At 45.3% G+C, this 23,508-nt stretch overlaps 1 protein-coding gene across 1 annotated transcript in view; it reads right to left on the bottom strand.

The window, feature by feature from the left end:
- The window catches only part of stab2 (stabilin 2), a 33,816-nt gene extending 16,719 nt beyond the window's left edge, over nt 1-17,097 (bottom strand). The window contains exons 1-28 of the mRNA XM_064939814.1: nt 16,853-17,097; nt 15,648-15,775; nt 15,267-15,385; nt 13,633-13,718; nt 13,464-13,530; nt 13,186-13,281; nt 12,883-13,005; nt 11,093-11,289; nt 10,792-10,922; nt 10,548-10,681; nt 10,323-10,402; nt 8,005-8,154; nt 7,510-7,653; nt 7,300-7,362; nt 6,969-7,085; nt 6,741-6,794; nt 6,401-6,481; nt 6,154-6,306; nt 5,901-5,960; nt 2,362-2,454; nt 1,933-2,019; nt 1,672-1,783; nt 1,380-1,560; nt 1,114-1,207; nt 799-957; nt 548-643; nt 329-421; nt 165-212 (exon numbers count right to left, since the gene is read on the bottom strand). Of these exons, the coding sequence (XP_064795886.1) occupies nt 165-212; nt 329-421; nt 548-643; nt 799-957; nt 1,114-1,207; nt 1,380-1,560; nt 1,672-1,783; nt 1,933-2,019; nt 2,362-2,454; nt 5,901-5,960; nt 6,154-6,306; nt 6,401-6,481; nt 6,741-6,794; nt 6,969-7,085; nt 7,300-7,362; nt 7,510-7,653; nt 8,005-8,154; nt 10,323-10,402; nt 10,548-10,681; nt 10,792-10,922; nt 11,093-11,289; nt 12,883-13,005; nt 13,186-13,281; nt 13,464-13,530; nt 13,633-13,718; nt 15,267-15,385; nt 15,648-15,775; nt 16,853-16,936 (3,030 nt within the window). The 5' untranslated portion in view covers nt 16,937-17,097. The remainder of the gene's footprint in view (nt 1-164; nt 213-328; nt 422-547; nt 644-798; nt 958-1,113; nt 1,208-1,379; nt 1,561-1,671; nt 1,784-1,932; nt 2,020-2,361; nt 2,455-5,900; nt 5,961-6,153; nt 6,307-6,400; nt 6,482-6,740; nt 6,795-6,968; nt 7,086-7,299; nt 7,363-7,509; nt 7,654-8,004; nt 8,155-10,322; nt 10,403-10,547; nt 10,682-10,791; nt 10,923-11,092; nt 11,290-12,882; nt 13,006-13,185; nt 13,282-13,463; nt 13,531-13,632; nt 13,719-15,266; nt 15,386-15,647; nt 15,776-16,852) is intronic.
- Between the last annotated feature and the right edge of the window lie 6,411 nt (nt 17,098-23,508).

Genomic DNA, 23,508 nt, shown 5'->3' with positions numbered 1-23,508 from the left:
TAAAGGTTCTAGATAGTGTGGTGTGACATCTCATTATTGATACAGGAAGTCAGAAGTGAAAATAAGTTGCTTCTTATTCAGACAATAAAGCATATGAACAACAGCATAAACAACAGGGAAAACTCAAAACCCCCCCTGCTGTAAATGACAATGGTCAAACTCACAGTCACCCATTTAGCGAACTCAGTGACATCAGGAAGGGCCATCAACTCCTACAGAGACACAGTGGAGGTCAGGTTTGTTATTCAGATCAATGTAGGTATGTCAGTCCCCCAATCCACAAACATATGTAGCTACCTGTCTTGGCAATAAGGTAGGAAGTGCTCACCTGTCCCACGTTGCCGTAGCACACCTCTCCGTCACCTGTGTATCCATCCTCACACACACACTTCCATGCACCGGACATATAGAGACAGCTTGCCTGTAGGAGAGAAAGTAGATCAAAGTTCACGAGGTCAAAGACTATCATCACAGTCAATCAGTATTATGGTCGGTGATTCTATTGGTTCAATATCGTGTTGGCCAATGAGAAGTAGCGGGCACCCACCAGATAATGACAGCCACCATTTTGTGCCACGCACGGATTGCTCGCCTCGCACTCCCTCCCATTGCCACGGAAACCACTCTTGCACGCACAGCCGCTCTGCATTTGGAAATAGGAACATGCATAGAATCAACTGGAGACTTTATTGAATGGATGGTTAATATAGATGGTAAGGGAGAAAATATAGAAACAACATTGCATTGAGCCAATCAAACTGTTTTGGGAGTTTGATGCCCTACCCCTCTCTCTCTCACCTGTCCAGGGCCCACGTAGATGCAGGTGGCATTGGGATGGCATCCCCCTCTGTCAGGGCCCAGGCAGTCATTGATAGGCTGGCACCCATCCTCATCCATCCTCCATCCTGCCAAACATTGGCATGTGTGTGAGACTGGCCCTGTCTTTATACACTTGGCCTGTAGGGGGTAATGGAGAGCACAGTAAGAACAGCTCAGTACAGAAAGCAGGCTACCATGTTTAGGTGAAAAAAGGTTAAATTGGAAAAGGTACTGAAAGACGTTGATGGTGAGATGTATGGTTTCGTACATTGTTTATGTGTTTTCTGTGCTTACATTCACATCACATCCTCCACGGTGCGGAAGGGCACAGGGTTCCGTATACACGCACGTGATCCCATCGCCTTGGAAACCAGGGTTACACACACACCTTCACACACATAAAAACATGCCTTTTACTTAGAACTAACTTTTGCAGGAGGGACAATCTTGGATACAAAACACTGTGTTGTCATGAGAATTTAGAACATTGAGTGAGAGAAAGGGATTCTATTGTTATACCAACATCCCCAACAAGGCCGCAGTGAAGCCTGCACACTCACCTGACTGCCCCTCCGTTGAAATTACACTCTGCGTGGGCATGACAGAAGGTCACCTGGGGGCCACAGGCCTGGGTGTGGCGCTCACAGTACTGGCCAGTGTAGCCCTGCTGGCAGGAGTCCACCTTACAGCGCCCGTCTGCCTCGGGACGGTTATCACACACACCATGGATACAGTCACAAGCTAGGGACAGAGGGGGAGAGACACATCATCAACATGAGACAGACGTGTCATCATCTGGGGAAACTGATGTGTCCCTTTGTCAATATAGATATGTCTAAGACGGGGGTGTACTTTTGTCGCAGGCTGGTCCGTATTTGTTGGGGTTGGAGCAGTAGTGACACCGTGAGCCTTTGAAGTTGGTCTCGCAGACACACGTCCCGTTTCCCTCGATCCCCTCAGAACACTAAGACACACGGTAGAAAATAAGTATGAATACCTGCAAACTGAACATAAACACAAAGAGGAGAATTACGCCAATCACTGCATAGATTATTTTCTCAGTCAGACTGGTTAAGTGGTTAAGGGATACATTGGTTAGGTGGGGTGTCTCACCTGTCCGTGACGGGAGCAGGGGGTGTTGAACCCTCCAGGACATGGGGTGCAGTCTGGCCCATAGAAGCCCTTACAGCACAGTGGTGTCTGGAGAGAGGGTGATGTAGAGGTGGGGTTAGGGAGGAGGATGGGCTTAGAAGGGTGTAGAACTCAAATCAGGGCGTGCCTGCAGAGTGTGTGAGGGGTGTTTGAGGTGTGCGAGGTGCGAGGGAGGTGTGGTGTGTGTGTACATGTTTTCCTACATTATCAAGACCAGAATGCCCTTACAAGGTAGGATTCTTTCATTTGTTAAAATTATATTTTGGGCTTGAAGTTTTAGGGTTTGGGGTTCAGGTTAGAAGAAGTTAGAAGTTAGGTTGAGGGTTAAGGTTAGGTTTAAGGTTAGGAGTTAGGGTTAGAAGTTTTATGTGTATCTGTGTGTGTCTGTACCGTGAGGGTCCTGTTGCATATGGGGGCGCAGCCAAACGTAAGGATGTTGAAACTCATTATGTTCCGGAACACACAGCCGCGAAGGAAGGTGTTCTACACAAAGGGGAAGACGTCAGCAAAATAAACACAGAGCTGTATACAGTACATGGATGGCTGGATGTGTTTACTCAGAGCCATGGTCTGTGTCCCAAATGAGTAAACACATACATTGCCTTCAGAAAGTATTCACACCCCTTGACTGTTACAGCCTGAATTTAAAATTGATTACATTTGGATTTTGTACACAATGGTGTAAAGTACTTCAGTAAAAATTATTTTAAGTATTACTTAAGTAGTTTATTGATGTATCTGTACTTTATTATTTATATTTTTGACCGTTTTTTCTTTTACTTTACCATAATGTGCTTTTTACTCCATACAATTTCCCTGACACCCAAAAGTAAACATTTTGGGTGCTTAGCAGGACAGGAAAATTGTCAAATTCACACACTTATCAAAATAACATCCCTGGTCATCCCTACTGTCTCTGATCTGGCAGCCTCACTAAACACAAATGCTTCATTTGTAATTGATGTCTGAGTGTTGGAGTGTGCCCCTGGCTATCTGTAAAATGAAATAAACTGTCTGGTTTGCTTCATATAAGGAATTTGAAATTATTTATACTTTTACTTTTGAAGTAGATTTTAGCAATCACATTTACTTTTGATACTTAAGTATATGTGAAACCAAATACTTTTAGACGTTTTACTCAAGTAGTATTTTACTGTGTGACTTTTCCTTTTACTTGAGTCACTTTCTATTATTAAGGTATCTTTACCTTTTCTCAAGGATGACAATTGGGAACTTTTTCGCCCACACATAATACCCCATAATGTCAAAGTGGAATTATGTTTTTAGTCAAAGTGGAATTATGTTTTCATTTTTTACAAATGAATTAAAAATGAAAAGCTGAAATTTCTTGAGTAAATAAGTATTCAACCCCTTTGTCATGGCAAGCCTAAATAACATAATGAGTAAACGTGCTTAAAACTTCTTAGGGATAGGGGGCAGTATTTTCATGTCCGGATGAAAAGTGTGCCCAAAGTAAACTGCCTGTTACTCAGGCCCAGAAGCTAGGATATGCATATAATTCGATTTTCATCTGGACGTAGATTTAGATAGAAAACACTCTAAAGTTTCTAAAACTGTTAAAATAATGTCTGTGAGTATAACAGAACTGATTTGGCAAGCGAAATCCCGAGGACAAACCATCCAGGGGGAAAAAAATTGAGGAAGCCCTATTTAATAGGAACCTGGTTGCAGTTCCTATGGATTCCACTAGATGTCAACAGTCTTTAGAAATTGGTTGATGTTTTTCTTTTGAGATATGAAGAACTAGGGCTGTTCATTGTAAATGTCATTCAAAGTGGACTCTACTGTTTGATGCGCGTGAACAGGAATGCGCTTCACATTGTTTTTATCCGGTATTGAACACAGTATATCCCGTCTTAAATTTGATAGATTATTTCACGTTTTAGGATACCTTAGGTTGGATAAGGAACAATGTTTGAAATGTTTGGACCAAGCTTACAGGTAACTTATTAGATACTTTGTAGTCATGTTGGGCGAGTTGGAACCGGTGTATTTCTGAATTAAACGCGCCAAATAAATAGACATTTTGGGGATATAAAGAAGGACATTATCAAACAAAAGGACCATTTGTGATGTTTCTGGGACATTTTGGAGTGCCAATAGAAGAAGATCTTCAAAGGTAAAGCATTTATTATATCGTTATTTCTGACTTTTGTGTCGCCATCTGCCTGGTTGAAAATTATTTTCATGTGTGTGCGTGGCGCTGTCCTCAGATAATCACATTGTCTGCTTTCGCCGTAAAGCCTTTTTGAAAACTGACACTGTGGCTGGATTAACAAGAAGTTAAGCTTTATTTTGATGTATTATACTTATATGTTCATGAATATTGAATCTTGATATTTCTGTAGTTTGAATTTGGCGCTCTGCAATTTCACTGGATGTTGTCAAATCAATCCCGCTAAAGTTGCATAATAAGTTGCATGGACTCAATAATAGTGTTTAACATGATTTTTGAATGACTACCTCATACAATTAACGTCCCTCAGTGAATTTCAAACAAAGAATAAACCTCAAAGACCAGGGAGGTTTTCCAATGCCTCGCAATGAAGGGCACCTATTGGTAGATGGTTAAAAAAAAGCAGACATTGAATATTCCTTTAAACATGGTGAAGTTATTAATTACACTTTGTATGGTGTATCAATACACCCAGTCATTATAAAGATGCAGGTGTCCTTCCTAACTCAGTCGCCAGAGAGAAAGGAAACTGCTCAGGGATTTTACAATGAGGCCAATGGTGACTTTAAAACAGTTATGATTGGGGAAAATCCAACACATCACTGAGTACCACTCTTCATATGTTCAAGGATGGTGGTGGCTGCACCATGTTATGGTTATGCTTGTATTCAGCAAAGACTAGGGAGTTTTTTGGGATAATAAGAAACGGAATAGAGCTAAGCAAAGGCTCAAATCTATAGGAAAACCTGTTTCAGTCTGCTTTCCAACATACACTGCGAGACACATTCAGCAGGACAACAACCTAAATCACAAGGACAAATATACACTGGAGTTGCTTACCAATATTATATTGAATGTTCCTGAATGGCCTAGTTACAGTTTTTTTTTTACAGAGTTTGAATAATTTTTTAAGAATAATGTTTGTACAATCCAGGTGTGCAAAGCTTTTGGAGACTTACTCATAAACACTTACAGCTGCCAAAGGTGATCTTAACATACCGTTTTTAAATAGATTTTTTAAACCTTTATTTAAATAGGAAAGTCAGTTATGAACGAATTCATATTTATAATGACGGCTTACCCTGGCCAATGCTGGGCCAATTGTGTGCCGCCCTATGGGACTCCCAATCAAGGCCAGATGTGATACAGCCTGGATTGGAACCAGGGACTGTAGTGATGCCTCCCGATTGCCTTAGAACGCTGCGCCACTAGGGAGCCTAAGTAGTGACTTACGGGTGTGAATACTGTCATCAAGGCAAAGGGTGGCTACTTTGAAGAATCTCAAATATAAAATATAGTTTTATTTGTTTAACACATTTTTGGTTTCTACATGATTCCATATGTGTTATTTCATAGGTTCTGCAATGTAGAAAATAGTACAAATTAAGAAAAACCGTTGAATGAGTAGGTGTTTCCAAACTTTTGACTGGTACTGTATGTACATTTCTGTATTTAATTTCCAACACATTTACAAACATTACTAAAATAATATTTTCCCTTTTTCATGATGGGCTATTGTGTGTAGATGGGTGAGAAAACAAATATTCTTTTATCCATTTTAAATTCGGGATGTAACACAAGAAAATGTGGGATAAGTCAAAGGGTATGAATACTTTCTGGAGGCGCTGTACAAGGTCAAGGAAAGAGCCATGTGAAAGCAACTGAAAGGGATGCTTAGGTCTCTATACAGTATTTGCAAACTATTTGGGGTTGAGTGTGTGTGGGTTCTTACTGTGGACACTCCGGATGAGCAGCCGGACTTGGTCACCTTTGAGCAGCTGACACAGTCACCCTGGGTAGTAACATGTCAATAAAGAGAGACACTCAAATGAGGACAAGCAACCAGAACAAACTACCTCGCTAAATCTAAATAAAGGATGACTCTAACAATAAGTTAGAAAGTTAATAATGAACAAAACCTCAGAAACGAAAACACTTAATGTGAATTACGGGGTACGATCACAAAACCTGGCACTCAAACTCACCTTCAAAAGTTTGTTCTCTGTGATGTCACACCTGTGTGGCAGTACCGGCTCGATAGAGGGCGGGATTAGAACTCCGTCCATCGAATAGAGGCGTCCGTTCTTGGCCTCCACGTCTGCCTCCAGTACAGCCATGCCGTTGACCAGGATTTGACCCTATGGGGTTTTGTCAGAGTCAGACACGCACACCTACTGTACACACACACCATATACACCTCTTCGCTTGTGTTGATGTGTCACATGTACTTACGTTTTCAGTCACATTGAACGAGAGGATCTGATTGGCAATGGTCCTAATCCGCTGGTTGCTCACAGCGTTATAGAACTCCAACTTCAAACCAATGAAAAACAACAACCATATGCAAACACATTCACATAATATTCAGAGTAGGAGTGCTGATCTAGGATCAGGTCTCCTGTCCATGTAATCTAATTCATTATGACATAGACATAACATAACAGGACATAACAGATCCTAGATCAGCACTCATACTCTGAGAAGATTAATGAATACGGACGGACCTTGAAGTCTAAGGGACTCTACATGATCTGGTTTGGTGATTGACATGTAGCCTAACATGCACACTCACATTGAATGAGGGGATCACATGATTCCTTAGTAGCTCCAGTAGTTTAGTGCTTCCCTGAAATCAGACAAAAATAAGCCAAACACACACACATCACAGTCACGGTCTGGAGACATCACATGCATTGCAAAACGATGTGTGTGCTTGTGTCATCAGAGTCATAAAAGTTTGCAAGTGTACATGCGTGTGCGTGTGTATGTGTATGTGCACATGAGGTCACCCATTCCCTACCTCACTAGAGGTGAGATAGTCCAGCTGTCCCTCCTTCATGGCATCGAAGGCTGTGTTGGTGGGGGCAAAGATGGTGGAGGGCCCAGCCTCCTCCAATACAGAATCAACATTGGCTTTCTGTACAGATGAATCAAACCAAATCAAACTTTATTTAGGTTGAATATTTCATACCCAAAAATTCTTATACAAATAAGAATAACAATACATTAATAAGATATCAAACAACAGGTTGATGTTACTTCATATCTGATATACTATACCCACTCTGAATAATACATAGAATATGTTAAATGAAATGTAAATAACGTGAAATGAATACAGAAGACAGTACCATCAACAAATCCTTGAACTTGGAAAACTTCCCATAGTCTGATAGAATCTTCATGAGATTCTCCTGGAAAAGATAACATGACAAGTCATGTCAAAGTGGAATTTAGCCTAACTTAACAACCAGTCCTGTTGCTTTCAGTTGGCTCATTCATCCCCCCTAGGGAATAGGGTGCCGTTTGTGACGTAACCTCTGTCTCTGGTATTTGTGTACCTCTTTGTCGCTCTCCACCGTGGGTGAGACACTGTCCATCAGTTTGTTGATAATATGGATGATCCCATTGGAAGCGATGACATCAGACTGCAGGACCCCGCCCTTCTTCCTGCTGCCATGGATACGGATCTTGAGCTGCTTGTCCTGTGGAGGGGATCATCAAGTTATTTTGCTGACATGACCAGCGTGACCTGTCATTGGAGCAGTGTTTCTCATTGGACCGGCTTGTGCTAGTCATCACTACTACTATGAGAAGCACACTCTTGGGACGGTGTTCACATTTGTCAGTCTAAATCAGGAGGGCCTTGGTAATGAGGCTTGCCCCTGTGTGTGTGTGTGTGTGTGTGTGTGTGTGTGTGTGTGTGTGTGTGTGTGTGTGTGTGTGTGTGTGTGTGTGTGTGTGTGTGTGTGTGTGTGTGCGTGTGCGTGCGTGCGTGCGTGCGTGCGTGCGTGCGTGCGTGCGTGCGTGCGTGTGTGTTTGTGTGTGTGTCTCACGTCATCTGTTGTCACCGTCTCCCCTGCCTTGCCCGTCAGAGTGTAGTAGATGACCCCTCTGTTCAGCATGTCATAGGGCATCTCCACGGGAGCAATGTGCAGTTTACACAGGTACTTAGCCTTCATTGGGTCAGCCATCAGAGTTATCAGCTGAGACAGGACAACACATACTCACTGTTACAACAAACATGATAAATATTTCAGCTATAGGGGGAAAAGTAAAAAATATTGGTATTGTGTTCCAAAAAATATACAAATATACAGCAATATGGCTACAGTGTCTCCAGGTGTCTACTGTGTATCATATAGCCATAGTGCCTCTAGGTGTCTACTGTGTATCATATAGCCATAGTGCCTCTAGGTGTCTACTGTGTATCATATAACCATAGTGCCTCTAGGTGTCTACTGTGTATCATATAGCCATAGTGCCTCTAGGTGTCTACTGTGTATCATATAGCCATAGTGCCTCTAGGTGTCTACTGTGTATCATATAGCCATAGTGCCTCTAGGTGTCTACTGTGTATCATATAGATCTACAGTGCCTCTAGGAGTCTACTGTGTATCATATAGCCATAGTGCCTCTAGGTGTCTACTGTGTATCATATAGCTACAGTGCCTCTAGGTGTCTACTGTGTATCATATAGCCATTGTGCCTCTAGGTGTCTACTGTGTATCATATAGCCATAGTGCCTATAGGTGTCTACTGTGTATCATATAGCTACAGTGCCTCTAGGAGTCTACTGTGTATCATATAGCTACAGTGCCTCTAAGTGTCTACTGTGTATCATATAGCTACAGTGCCTCTAGGAGTCTACTGTGTATCATATAGCCATAGTGCCTCTAGGTGTCTACTGTGTATCATATAGCTACAGTGCCTCTAGGTGTCTACTGTGTATCATATAGCCATAGTGCCTCTAGGTGTCTACTGTGTATCATATAGCTACAGTGCCTCTAGGTGTCTACTGTGTATCATATAGCTCAGTGCCTCTAGGAGTCTACTGTGTATCATATAGCTACAGTGCCTCTAGGTGTCTACTGTGTATCATATAGCTACAGTGCCTCTAGGTGTCTACTGTGTATCATATAGCCATAGTGCCTCTAGGTGTCTACTGTGTATCATATAGCTACAGTGCCTCTAGGTGTCTACTGTGTATCATATAGCCATAGTGCCTCTAGGTGTCTACTGTGTATCATATAGCCATAGTGCCTCCAGGTGTCTACTGTGTATCATATAGCCATAGTGCCTCTAGGTGTCTACTGTGTATCATATAGCCATAGTGCCTCTAGGTGTCTACTGTGTATCATATAGCCACAGTGCCTCTAGGTGTCTACTGTGTATCATATAGCTACAGTGCCTCTAGGTGTCTACTGTGTATCATATAGCTACAGTGCCTCTAGGTGTCTAATGTGTATCATATAGCCATAGTGCCTCTAGGTGTCTACTGTGTATCATATAGCCATAGTGCCTCCAGGTGTCTACTGTGTATCATATAGCTACAGTGCCTCTAGGTGTCTACTGTGTATCATATAGCCATAGTGCCTCTAGGTGTCTACTGTGTATCATATAGCCATAGTGCCTCTAGGTGTCTACTGTGTATCATATAGCCATAGTGCCTCTAGGTGTCTACTGTGTATCATATAGCCATAGTGCCTCTAGGTGTCTACTGTGTATCATATAGCTACAGTGCTTCTAGGTGTCTCCAGGTGTCTACTGTGTATCATATAGCTACAGTTCTTTAGATGTCTACTGTGTATCATATTGCTACAGTGCCTCTAGGTGTCTACTGTGTATCAATATAGCTACAGTGTCTCTATGTGTCTACTGTGTATCATATAGCTTCAGTTCTCTAGGTGTCTATTGTGTATCATATAGCTACAGTGCCTCTAGGTGTCTACTGTGTATCATATTGCTACATTGTCTCTAGGTGTCTATTGTGTATCATATAGCTACAGTGTCTCTAGATGTCTACTGTGTATCATATAGCTACAGTGCCTCTAGGTGTCTATTGTGTATCATATAGCTACAGTGTCTCTAGATGTCTACTGTGTATCATATTGCTACAGTGCCTCTAGGTGTCTACTGTGTATCAATATAGCTACAGTGCCTCTAGGCGTCTACTGTGTATCAATATAGCTACAGTGTCTCTATGTGTCTAGTGTGTATCAATATAGCTTCAGTTCTCTAGGTGTCTATTGTGTATCAATATAGCTACACTGCCTTTAGTTGACTACTGTGTATCAAAATAGTTACAGTTCTCTAGGTGTCTACTGTGTATCCATATAGCTACAGTTCTCTAGGTGTCTAGTGTGTATGTTACCGGAGTTCCTTTGAAGCCCTTGTTGATTGGGACGAAGATGGTGAAGGGGCCAAAGTTGCTCAGGGGCCAAGTAATGGCACCTGGAGCCGGAGGAGGAAGAGGAGTAAAAGAGAGATAGAGATCGAGAGAGAGAGTCTATATAAACCAAGGCCCATGACAAAAGAGGTGTTTTTCTGCAACTTTAATGAGTCACTGATTGGCTGATGATTAACCAATGAGACGCACCAAAGAGTGTGATGGCATTGCTGAGCTGACCGGTCCATTGGCCCCCGGGCTCTGAGTTCAGATCGTTCAGACGCTGCATGATGTTGCCATAGCAAATCTTGCCGTTGCCCACGTATCCCTCGTGACATGTGCACCTGGAGTAAGAGAGATGTACAAAGGTAAGATGCTCTTTTGAAAAAAGGATGGTTTTACTGCACAAATATCTTTAAACACACTAAGTCAAAGAGAACAAAAACACACTGACTCTACTATGTTTGGCTCCACTGTTGAACAGTTGGCGTGTTTGCTGCAGGAGTTAGGTCTGCACAAGTCCTTCAGGCTGCAGCTCACCCCTCCTGTCAGGTGGTCAAACCCGTCTTGACACTCACAATGAGACTACGAGAGAAACCGAAAACACCACTCAGGGGGAGGTTCACCAAACACGTCCACCCTCAAATGAATGGCACATTATCACCAATTGAAGCAATAAAATGTTATATTTGACTTGCATTATCAATCTGTTTCATTTGTCGGTTAGAGAAAAACACACACACACACACACACACCTTCCCTGGCCCATCGTACATGCAGCGTGCAGAGTCAGCAGAGCAGCCCCCCAGGTGTGTTTGACAGGGGTCTATGGGAACACACACGTGCCCGTCCCCACTGTAGCCCTGGGCACAGGTACACAAGTGCTTGTTGGGCCCCACATGGGCACAGGTGGCATGGATGTGGCACACCTGCTGCAGGCACGGGTTTATGGCTGTGAGAGGAGACAAATCATCTTATAAACTATTATATACAGTCCATTCGGAAAGTATTAAGACCCATTGACCTTTTCCAGAGTTTGTTACGTTACTGCTTTATTCTAAAATGGATTAAAACATTTTTTCCCCTCATCAATCTATTCACAATACTCCATAATGACAGAGTAAAAACAGGTTATTAGAAATTTTAGCAAATGTATCAAAAAAATAAAAAACTGAAATATCACATTTACATAAGTATTCAGACCCTTTACTCAGTATTTTGTTGAAGCACCTGTGGCAGTGATTACAGCCTCGAGTCTTCTTGGGTATGACACTACCAGCATGGCACACCTGTATTTGGGGAGGCTCTCCAATTCTTCTCTGCAGATCCTCTCAAGCTCTGTCAGGCCAGATAGGGAGCGTCACTGCACAGCTATTTTCAGGTCTCTAAAGAGATGTTCAATCGGGTTCAAGTCCGGGTTCTGGCTGGGTCACTTAATTATGGACATTCAGAGACTTGTCCCAAAGCCCCTCCTGCCATTGTCTTGGCTGTCTGCTTAGGGCCATTGTCCTGTTGGAAGGTCAACCTTCTCCCCAGTCTAAGGTCCTGAGCGCTCTGCAGCAGGTTTTCATCAAGGATCTCTCTGTACTTTGCTCCGTTCATCTTTCCCTCGATCCTGACTAGTCTCCCAGTCCCTGACGCTGAAAAGCCTCCCCACAGCATGATGCTGCCATCACCATGCTTCACCGTAGGGATGTTGCCAGGTTTGGCATTCAGACCAAATACCTCGATATTGGTTTCATCAGAGCAGAGAATCTTGTGCCTTTCGGTGGAGTGCTGCAGAGATGGTTGTCCTTCTGGAAGGTTCTCCCATCTCCACAGAGGAACTCTGGAGCTCCGTCAGAGTGGCCATCGGGTTCTTCGTCACTTCCATGACCAAAGCCCTTCTCCCCCGATTGCTCAGTTTGGCCGGCGGCCAGATCTAGGAAGGGTCTTGGTGGTTTCAAACTTCTTCCATAAATGAATGAAGGAGGCCACTGTGTTCTTGGGGACCTTCAATGCTGCAGAAATGCTTTGGTACCCTTCCCCAGATCTGTGTCTCGACACAATCCTGTCTCGGAGCTCTACAGACAATTCCTTCGACCTCATGGCTTAGTTTTTGCTCTGACATGCACTGTCAACTGTGGGTCCTTATATAGACAGATGTGTGCCTTTCCAAATCATGTCCAATCAATTGAATTTACCACAGGTGGACTTATCTCAAGGATGATCTATGGAAACAGGATGCATCTGAGCTCAATTTCGAGTCTCATAGCAAAGGGTCTGAATACTTATGTTAATAAGGTATTTACGTTGTTTATTTTTTTTATACATTTTCAAATTTTTTTTTGTCATTATGGGATATTGTATATAGACTGATGAGGAACATTTTTATTTCATACATTTTTGAATAAGGCTGTAACGTAACAAAATGTGGAAAAAGTTAAGGGGTCTGAATACTTTCTGAACGCACCGTAAATCACTTAGTACTAGGCCGCTAGTAGCCATAAGGCCATAGGGCTACCCTTTTACAGAGAATAGGGTACACAGCCATGCTGTCACTCACATATGCATTGATCTCCAGAGGTTCGGTAGCCAGGTAGACATTGACAACGCAGCGACCCGTCCAGCGAGCCCTGCATACAGCGAGTGTTCTGTGGACAAAGCAGAGAAGAGCACTCCGGCAGCTCTGAAAGATGGCAGAGACACATGCTGTTATTATTAAGGTGGGAGCAAGTTGTCATTAGATGAAAACATACAGGTAGGTTATAGATCAGGGAGTTAATGCCGACAGGAATAATGCATTATGATACAATTCTAACACATTATAAGACATGTCATAAGCATGCATCACCACTGGTTCTCTTACCCAGATCACATTTTGGGCCTTTATACCCAGAGAAGCAGGTGCATATTCCATCACCGTGGATACCAGCATTACACAGGCCATGTCCACACGTGCAGGCTGATGGACCGGGCAAATGGAGAATGATGGGAAGGACAGAGAAAGAAACAGGTCAATATTACAATGCAATGGATCATCAACAAACGTCACCAACTTGGACTGTATCTCGAGGTGCATGGGGCAGTCACAAAATGGGGTAGGTAAAGCATCGCAATCTTAAAGAAAGGGACCGAGTTGGTTACCAGAACTACAGGTTGAGCCGTAAAGATTATCTGCACAGTCTTCACAAGCTGTTCCCACGAAGCCAGGCTGAGGAGGACAAACACAGTGATGGACCATTCTTTGTCTGTGCATGTGTGTGTGTATATGTGTTTACTTGCATATGTGTGTCTATGCGTCCTTATCCAGTACCTTACAGCTGCAGCTCCCGTTGCCACCCATGCCTTCAGAACACAGTCCATTATTACTGCAGGGCCTGTCTGCGTTCTCTGGGCACTCTGGGACAGGAAGACAGTACCATTCGCATTAGTCTCATATCAACAGAAAGATGGACAACCAATCTCAATGAAACAGTGATTGGGAACCGAATGGTGTGTGTTGTTCCAATGTCCAGGAGAGCACGTGACTTGACAATAGCCTGGATGTAATGACCACTTCCTCTCCTCCTCTCCTCTGTCTCTCTCCTCCTCTTTCCTTCTCACTCTCTCCTGTGTGCCTCTCTTATCAGTACGGCCCATAATCACTCATCCCCTTCCTTCCCTCAAGCTGCACACACACAATGTAAACACAAGCAGGGAGTTGCCAAGGGTCTCCTTACAACCAGCAGACTCTAGGAAAGTAGTTGTTCTTGTCAGCAGATTCTCACTCACTCACCATTCCTGAGCATAAATGGTCACCCAATTGCAACAATATCCTGTAATGTTTACCCAATATTTACCTTAAATAAATGATAACCTTCTAATGTGGGTAATTTGTACCTAAAATGCAACGTTGTTGCACAACAAGTGGGGAGAGTAATTCAGTCGACATGCATCATGTCTCACCAGGACAGATAATACTTCACATGTCCATGTTACCCTGTCACAGAACAACACAGGGAACCGTTGAGACAGAGAGGAAGAACTATGGCCCCTGTCAATGTACTTACTACTGCCCATCTTTGATAACCTCACAACACAATCACTGGGAGGGAGGGAGGGAGGGAGGGAGGGAGGGAGGGGGAGGGAGGGAGGGAGGGAGGGAGGGAGGGAGGGAGGGAGGGAGGGAGGGAGGGAGAGAGAGAGAGAATGTGTGTGTTAGTGTCTTTGTGTGTGTCCGTGCGTGCGTGCATGCGTGTGTGTGCGTGTGAGAAAGCGAGAGAGTGTGGGAGGGGGGGATAAGAAGAGTCTATGACAGGAACAAAAGAACTAGAGAGAGGAAGCCTGGACTCAGTACTATCGGGATGTCAGCACATTCCTGGAAGACAGGGGCCAGCTGACGATGAGCCCTAATTGGGAGGAAGGAAGTGTGCGAGTCCCCTGCTCCGAAAGGCCTAACCTGCATCCTGCACCCAATAGCACAATGTGGGTTGTCCTGGCCTGCCGGTGCACACAGGACACTGCTGACACACTTTCCTACTTTGGACAGCTTTCTGTTCTGTCTATTTGTTCCCCTGTAGCATTTTTTTTTCCTGAAACATGCCACTCTTCCTCTCCGAGGAGGGATGCGAGTGCTTTCCTCCTGTTTTTTTGTCACACAGCACTCAGCACTGGGATTCAATGTCAGTAGCAGCCAAGTACACTTCTGAACTCTTCCTATCAAAACATTCCCTCAGAGTCCCCACAGCTTACCGTGTTACAGAACCACCAAAACATGAGCACATACGAGAACCCTCTGTTTCAAAGCAAGCCTTTGAAAAGTGAGCATCTGGGGTGAAGTAGGGATTTCAGAAATGATGTTACCACCACCAAAATGGTGTTGCTTTCCTCATCAATGCGGCTTGATGACTCAACGATGAGCAGCAGTGATCGATTACAGTATTGGATGCAGTGTGCTGTTTTACTCACCGATGCAGTCTGGTCCCCAGAACCCTGGACAGCAGTGAGGCTCAACCACCTCCTTGTAACACTCATGAGAACAGCCCTTGATATTCAGCACCAGACTGGCCATGGGACTCACACGGTACCTACAGAGAGAGAGATGACATATCACTGGGTGTAGGATGCAGTGCCACAGTAGTCACAACGCTCTGCACAACATACCCGGTTGTGTCTTAGGTTAAGCAGAGACATGAGATATTACTTAGATACTAACAAGAGATAGCTCCTCCATCTATTCTATTTCTGCCTCACTCCCTTCCCTATTCTGTCCCCTTCTCCCCCCATATCCTTCTTCCACCCTCATTTCCTCCCCATATCCCCTCCACCCTTACCCCCTTGCCCACTCACTTGCAGTCTGGGTTTCCCTTCCCGGGGATCTTCTTGTTGAAGCCTGCTGGACAGCCCACGTTGGAGCTGATGCTACAGGAGTGGCACTCTGTCTTGGTCATCACCAGGGTTGTCTTGTCACACCGGTTCTGTTGTGGTGGAGGGAGAAGAGCGGATAACTGTAAGACAGACCTGCACAGGCCTGGTGCTGTGTGTCATTGTGGACTGAGGAACACCCCAAATAACCACACACAACAGTGTACTGACACGCTTTTCTTTTCTCTGTTGACTTCCCATTGTGTGTCAGAAGTCATAAAGTCACATAACGGTTTGAGAGTTACCTGATGAACGTACCAGGGCCAAATGTCTTAGCGGTTCCCAACTGAATGTTGAAGCCAATGCCCTATAGAGCCAATGCCCTCGCCAATCCTCTTATCCACTCAAATCAATGGAATTTTCCACAGTTCTTAAAACAGTAGAGAGGTCAGACTATTATTTCCTGCCTGTCTTTCATCATACTAGAATAACATTAACCACCACTATATAACCCAACACCCAATCCCCCTACAGAGAAAACTGTGTTTGTGTATGATGAATAGTTTGTTTTTTGGCAGTAGTGTACTCCTGGGTATACACAGTGTTGTGACATCATCAAAGCGTATTTGAGAGCATTTGTTTACTTTGACCAGAGTTGGACAGACGTTGGGTAAACAGAAAGATATTGTTTAATGACTTCTGCTGGGATCTGCATCATCTGATCTGATCTACCCAGCATGCAACAGTACCCGGGCGCTACTCAGAGAAACCGCAAAACTCAGACAAAGACACACACAAACATGCTCGTTATGTTTCAAAACCACATAGATCCAACCCCTGAAACACAGCACTAAGTCATCATACAGTACACCATCCAAAATCCCCAAACCACACAACAACACTTTAAAATGTCCAAAAAAGTCAGCAACAAAACAAGTCAAGCTGAATTGTTAGATACTACTGCACTGTTGGAGTTAGGAACACAAGCAATTCGCTACACCCGCACTAACATCTTCTAAATATGTGTATGTGACCAATAAAATGTGATTTGATTTGTATTGTGTGTCCCATGCCCACATCTCCCTAACCACACTTGGCAGTCCTTCCATATGTCTAGCTACCAATGAGGGTGTGACAGTGAGTCCGAATGACAAACGCACTCACGTGTGTGCGGTAAAAGTGGGACTCACCTTGGCGGCAGCAGCAGAGGAGGTGTAGCGGTCTAACCCCAGAAGTAGCAGCATGAGCGCCAGTGGTCCGGTCACAGGCGCCATAACTCTGGATCTCTCTCCTTCTCTCTCTCTCTCTTCGTCAGTATCACTCGCTGTGCCCCTGTGGCTCCCTCCCTCTACCTCTCTGACCCACTCCCTGTCACTTTGAGTCACTCTTTTTAGCTCTCCCTCGCCCTCCCTCTCTGAGGCACGTCAGTGGACTGTGACCGCTCACTTAGCCCATCTGACTTTTCAACAACCTCCCTCCTCTCTCCCCCTCCACTCAACTCCACTCTTTCCTGTGCCAGTAGTACCAGAGAGGGTCACCTGCATTCATACACTCCACACACGTGCACATACACAAACATGCATGGGCATACTGTCCATGCACGCACACGCACGCACGCACGCACGCACGCACGCACGCACGCACGCTGGTGCTTACACGCCCATACGCACAGACACACACACTGACACACACACACACACAATCCCCCCCGGCACACACACACACACAACCCCTTCATCCGTCTATACTCCAGCATCTGTCAGCAGTTGGAAGGGGGGGGTTAGGTCTGGTCTTGTCTTCAAACAGTGGTGTTGGAGCGAAGGAGAATGGCAGGACATCCTGGAGTGTAAATAAGATTCACCCTCTCCTGTCCCATCTGCACTCTTCCTGACAACATTCTGTCCCGTCATGACTTTCAGACCCAGCGTTTTCCCAGAAGAGGTCAGAATGACATGCTTTATGCTGAGTGGCATTACTGACCTAACATACACACACGTACGTGCACGCACACACTCATATAAGAGTTCCCAAAGCAGTGCAATGTGTGTGAAAGGGTTGAGGGTGGGGTTCATCCTTTGTTTACGATGAAACATCAAGATATAGATGGATACATACTACACAGGCAATCTTCCAAATACCAAAACATCTAATTAACTAACATACAGTGTTACAGTGTTGACTACTCATATAATCCAATCAACACCAACAGTGTTTAATCCCATTTATCATATCAGCTTCATTTGGTAAATGGCCCAAAAAAGGAGGGATTACCATCTGTCACCTTCATCCCTGATCCAGCCTCTCCACAAAGTACGGAATCACGCTAATCGGTCCAGAATATGACGGGATGATTCCATTTCAGTAGAGGGGCCACTCAGGTGGGAGGGGAGAGGGAGATCCTCAGAACATCTTGAGCAGGGAGCTCAGAGGTTACGGTTGTGGTTGTGGTTGAGATGAACAGCAACAGCACGGCCTTGGCTGATCTAGGCTTGGATTGGGGTTTGGTCCATGGCACACCATTGGCAGAGGGTGGCACAGCTTTGGCAGAGGGTACAGTGCCCATCATCTTGGCAGTGGCCATAGTCTTCCTTCGGGAGGGCTACAGCGTCCTCTCTTTCCTCATGTTCCTCCTCATCACCATCGTCTCTGTCTCCAACAACCTTCTGGTCACAGTCGTGTTGACGAGGAACACACACTTCCTGTTGATCACCATGAACATCATTGTCCTCCTCCTGGCCATCTCCGACCTCCTCCTCGTCCTCTACGGCTTCATCGTTGCTATGGTGACCGACTAGGGGTTCTGTCTCTTCTAAGTCTTTAAAAAATATATATTTATTTAACCAGGTAGGCTAGTTGAGAACAAATTCACATTTACAACGGCGACATGGCCAAGATAAAGCAAAGCAGTGTGTTTCACATCCTGACCTTAGTTCCTTTTTATGTCTCTGTTTTAGTTTGGTCGGGTCGTGAGTTAGGATGGGCATTTGATGTTTTGTTCTATGTTTTGTATTTCTGCTTTTGGCCTGGTATGGTTCCCAATCAGAGGCAGCTGCCAATCGTTGTCTCTGATTGAGAACCATACTTAGGTAGCCTGTGTTCCCACTATGATTGGTGGGTAGTTGTTTTCTGTCTCTGTGTCTGCACCAGACAGAACTGTTTCGTGTTGGTCTAGTTTTGTTATTTTGGTCGTAGTGTTCGGAGTTAAAATAAATATACATTATGAACACATACCACGCTGCACTTTGGTCCTCTTCACCTTCTTCAACCTACGACAGCCGTTACAGAACTACCCACCACAAAAGAACCAAGCAGCGTGGTAAGAAGGAGGAATGGACATGGGAGGACATTCTGGACGGAAAGGGATCCTACACATGGGAGGAGATCCTGGCTGGAAGGGATTGCCTCCCATGGGAACAGATGGATGCAGCCAGGAGAGCAGAGGCAGCAGGTAAAGGGAGCCAGCGCTTTGAGGGAACACGGCTGGCAAGGAAGCCCGAGAGGCAGCCCCCAGAAATTATTGGTGGGGGCTCATGGGGAGTGTGGCTAATTCAGGTAGGAGACCTGAACCAACTCCCCGTGCTTACCGTGGCGAGAGGTTGACCAGGGCAAGGCACCGTGTTATGCCGTGAGGCACACGGTGTCCCCAGTGTGCAGGCATAGCCTGGAGCGCTACATAGCAGCTCCTCGTATCGGCCGGGCTAGAGTGGGCATCGAGCCAGGAATAATGAAACCGGCTCAGCGCATCTGGCCTCCAGTGCGTCTTCCCGGCCCGGGTTATATGGCACTAGCCCTACGCACGGTGTCCCCGGTTTGCCAGCACAGCCCAGTGCGGTCTGTTCCACCCCGCCGCACTTCCCGGGCTACTGGGAATATCCAGTCAGGACAGGTTGTGCAGGCTCAGTGCTCGAGACATCCAGTGTGCCTCCACAGTCCGGTCCATCCGGTGCCTCCTCCACGCACCAGGCTGTCTCTCCGTCTCTTCCCTCCAGGTGCTCACGCCTGTCCAGCGCTTCCAGAATCTCCCTCCTGTCCAGCGCTTCCAGAGTCTCCCTCCTGTCCAGCACTTCCAAAGACTCCCTCCTGTCCAGCGCTTCCAGAGTCTCCCTCCTGTCCAGCGCTTCCAGAGTCTACCTCCTGTCCAGCGCTTCCAGAGTCTCCCTCCTGTCCAGCGCTTCCAGAGTCTACCTCCTGTCCAGCGCTTCCAGAGTCTCCCTCCTGTCCAGCGCTTCCAGAGTCTCCCTCCTGTCCAGAGCTTCCAAAGACTCCCTCTTGTCCAGCGCTTCCAGAGTCTCCCTCCTGTCCAGTGCTTCCAGAGTCTCCCTCCTGTCCAGCGCTGCCAGAGCCGCCCGTCAGTCAGGAGCCGCAAGAGCCGCCCGTCAGTCAGGAGCCGCCAGAGCCGCCCTTCACTCCGGCGCTGTCGGAGTCTCCCGCCTGTCCGGCGCTGCCGGAATCTCCCATCTATTCAGGGCCCGCTGCAAGGGTCCCCAGTCCGAGGTCGGCGGCGAGGGTCGCCACTTAAGTGGGCCAAGACTATGGTGGAGTGGGGTCCACGTCCCGCGCCAGAGCCGCCACCGCGGACAGATGCCCACCCAGACCCTCCCCTATGGGGTTAGGTTTTGCGGCCGCAGTCCGTACCTTTGGGAGGGTAATGTCATGTCCTGACCTTAGTTCCTTTTTTATGTCTCTGTTTTAGTTTGGTCAGGGCGTGTGTTGGGGTGGGCATTTGATGTTTTGTTCTATGTTTTGTATTTCTGCTTTTGGCCTGGTATGGTTCCCAATCAGAGGCAGCTGTCAATCGTTGTCTCTGATTGAGAACCATACTTAGGTAGCCTGTGTTCCCAATATGATTGGTGGGTAATTGTTTTCTGTCTCTGTGTCTGCACCAGACAGAACTGTTTCATGTTGGTCTAGTTTTGTTATTTTGGTCGTAGTGTTCTTAGTTAAAATAAATATACATCATGAACACATACCACGCTGCACTTTGGTCCTCTTCACCTTCTTCAACCCACGACAGCCGTACAGTGTGACACAGACAACACAGAGTTACACATGGGGTAAACAATAAACAAGCCAATAACACAATAAACAAGTCAATGGCACAGTAGAAAAAATAAAGTCTATATACAGTGTGTGCAAAAGGCATGAGGAGGTAGGCAATAAATAGACCATAGGAGCGAATAATTATCATTTAGTAGATTAACACTGGAGTGATAAATGAGCAGATGATGATGTGCAAGTAGAGATACTGGTGTGCAAAAGAACAGGAAAGTAAATACAGATGGACAGATGCAGTCAGTTACATTGGTGAGTCGTTTTTGATGCTATTTGTATTGGCTGTCTGATTAGATCCTTATTTTAGGTGTTAATTGTTTTCAGGTGTTTTGACCTGTTAGTAATGAGAGTCCCTCCTTTAAATGAAGCTAATACAGAGATTGGTTGAGACATATGGGATGTACAAACATTTTCTGCTTTGATAACATTTTATTACCTCCTTTAAACACCAGATTTAAAACTCTGTTTAATGTTTGGTTTCTCTGTGGATACTCACCCGGCTGATGTATGAGCGGTACTGTGCCATGTGTAAGCCCATGGCTGCTCTGAAGATGACTCGATGAAGGAGCATCCAGGGCTGGGGGTGGTGTGGCTGGCCAGCCTGCCATGGGCCCTCTACTGGGCTGGAGCTCCTGCGGCCCCCACCTGGGGCAACTTCCTCGTACCCTGCATGGTGCTCTGCTTCCTATTTCCTTCTGTGGTTATAGTCTACTGCTACAGTAATGTACCCAAAAGTAATGTACCCAAAGGTTTTGAGAATGACACAAATATTAATTTTCACAAAGTCTGCTGCCTCAGTGTCTTCAGATATTTTTGTCAGATGTTACAATGGAATACTGACGTATAGTTACAAGCATTTCATACGTGTCAAAGGCTTTTATTGACAATTACATGAAATTGATGCAAAGAGTCAATAGTTGCAGTGTTGATCCTTCTTTTTCAAGACCTCTGCAATCCGCCCTGGCATGCTGTCAATTGACTTCTGAGCCACATCCTGACTGCTGGCATTCCATTCTTGCATTATCAATGCTTGGAGTTTGTCAGAATTAGTGGGTTTTGATGGAGCAAGGTGCTCCATCATGCTGGAAAAGGCATTGTTTGTCACCAAACTGTTCCTGGATGGTAGAGAGAAGTTGCTCTCTGAGGATGTGTTGGTACCATTCTTTATTCATGGCTGTGTTCTTAGGCAAAATTGTGAGTGAGCCCACAATTTTTTCAGAATATCAGTCTGTCCCTGATGTTTTTCCTGGAGAGAAGTGGCTTCTTTGCTGCCCTTCTTGACACCAGGCCATCCTCCAAAAGTCTTCACCTCACTGTGCATGCAGATGCACTTACATCTGCCTGCTGCCGTTCCTGAGCAAGCTCTGTACTGGTGGTGCCCCAATCCCGCAGCTGAGTCAACTTTAGGAGACGGTCCTGGTGCTTGCTGGACTTTCTTGGGCGCCCTGAAGCCTTCTTCACAACAATGAACCACTCTCCTTGAAGTTCTTGATGATCCGATAAATGGTTGATTTAGGTGCAATCTTACTGGCAGCAATATCCTTGCCTGTGAAGCTCTTTTTGTGGAAATCAATGATGATTGCACGTGTTTCCTTGCAGGTAACCATGGTTGACCGAGGAAGAACAATGATTCCAAGCACCACCCTCCTTTTGAAGCTTCCAGTCTGTTATTCGATCTCAATCAGCATGACAGAGTGATCTCCAGCCCTGTCCTCGTCAACACTCAAACCTGTGTTAACAAGAGAATCACTGACATGATGTCAGCTGGTCCTTTTGTGGCAGGGCTGAAATGCAGTTTTTTGGGGGATTCAGTGCATTTGCATGGCAAAGAAGTACTTCGCAATTCATTTCAATTTATCTGATCACTCTTCATAACATTCTGAAGTATATGCAAATTGCCATGATACAAACTGAGGCAGCAGACTTTGTGAAAATTAATATTTGTGTCATACTCAAAACTTTTGTCCATGACTGTACTCAGCACCATGAGAAGGGTACTAGGTGTGGGTGTGCCAGCATGTACAGCATGCGTTGACTGTACCTGTATGTGTTGTCTCAGCTGAACCGTAGTGTGGAGCAGCAGGGCGGTAGATCTGCGCCATGATTGGGGCCTTTAACCTCTGCTGGCTGGCCTACTTCTGACTGGTCACACTACTGGCTGGCCTACATCTCCACATCCCTCCTCTCCTGGCCGCAATGCCCACCTACTTGGCCAAGTCCAGTCCCTTATACAACCCTATTACCTACTTCCTGGCCAACACAGGTAATGGACAGAATTTTTATGTCAGGGTTTTTCGGTTAGGGGTGAGGGTGTGAAGGGTAAAGGGTGTACTTTGAGGTGCAGTTACTCTCCCCACAAAGAGGCCACCCAAGGACAGCAAATAGTACATTTGGTAAAGTACTTGGCAAATTCATGGTAAGGTAAGGATACTAGGCTTGAACTTCCACCCATTTTTACTTTGTAGATTTTAGCTTCAATTCTGAAATGGTTCACCACCTCCTCTTTAACGACACTCCCATCCCTCTCTTCTCTATCTATATCTCTCTCTCCCTCTCTGTCTGTCTCCTTCAGTTCCGTGATTATGCTCTGTAGCTCATGTCCTGTAGCCACTACGTCCCCCGCGTCTTTGCCGATACAGATGACACTAATCCTGCAGCAACAGGAATTGTGAATTATTATGTGGATTATAATTAACTGACATGTTTGTCGGGGTTGATCCATTTTTCATCCGGGAAGATCGAGTCTGAAATGTCTACGTGGAAATCACAAACTTCAGAAGCCTTTTTAAACCTC

The sequence above is a fragment of the Oncorhynchus masou genome, chromosome 27 (assembly GCF_036934945.1).
Source record: "Oncorhynchus masou masou isolate Uvic2021 chromosome 27, UVic_Omas_1.1, whole genome shotgun sequence".
Classification (NCBI taxonomy): domain Eukaryota; kingdom Metazoa; phylum Chordata; class Actinopteri; order Salmoniformes; family Salmonidae; genus Oncorhynchus; species Oncorhynchus masou.
This window is presented reverse-complemented; position numbering and strand designations above follow the sequence as displayed.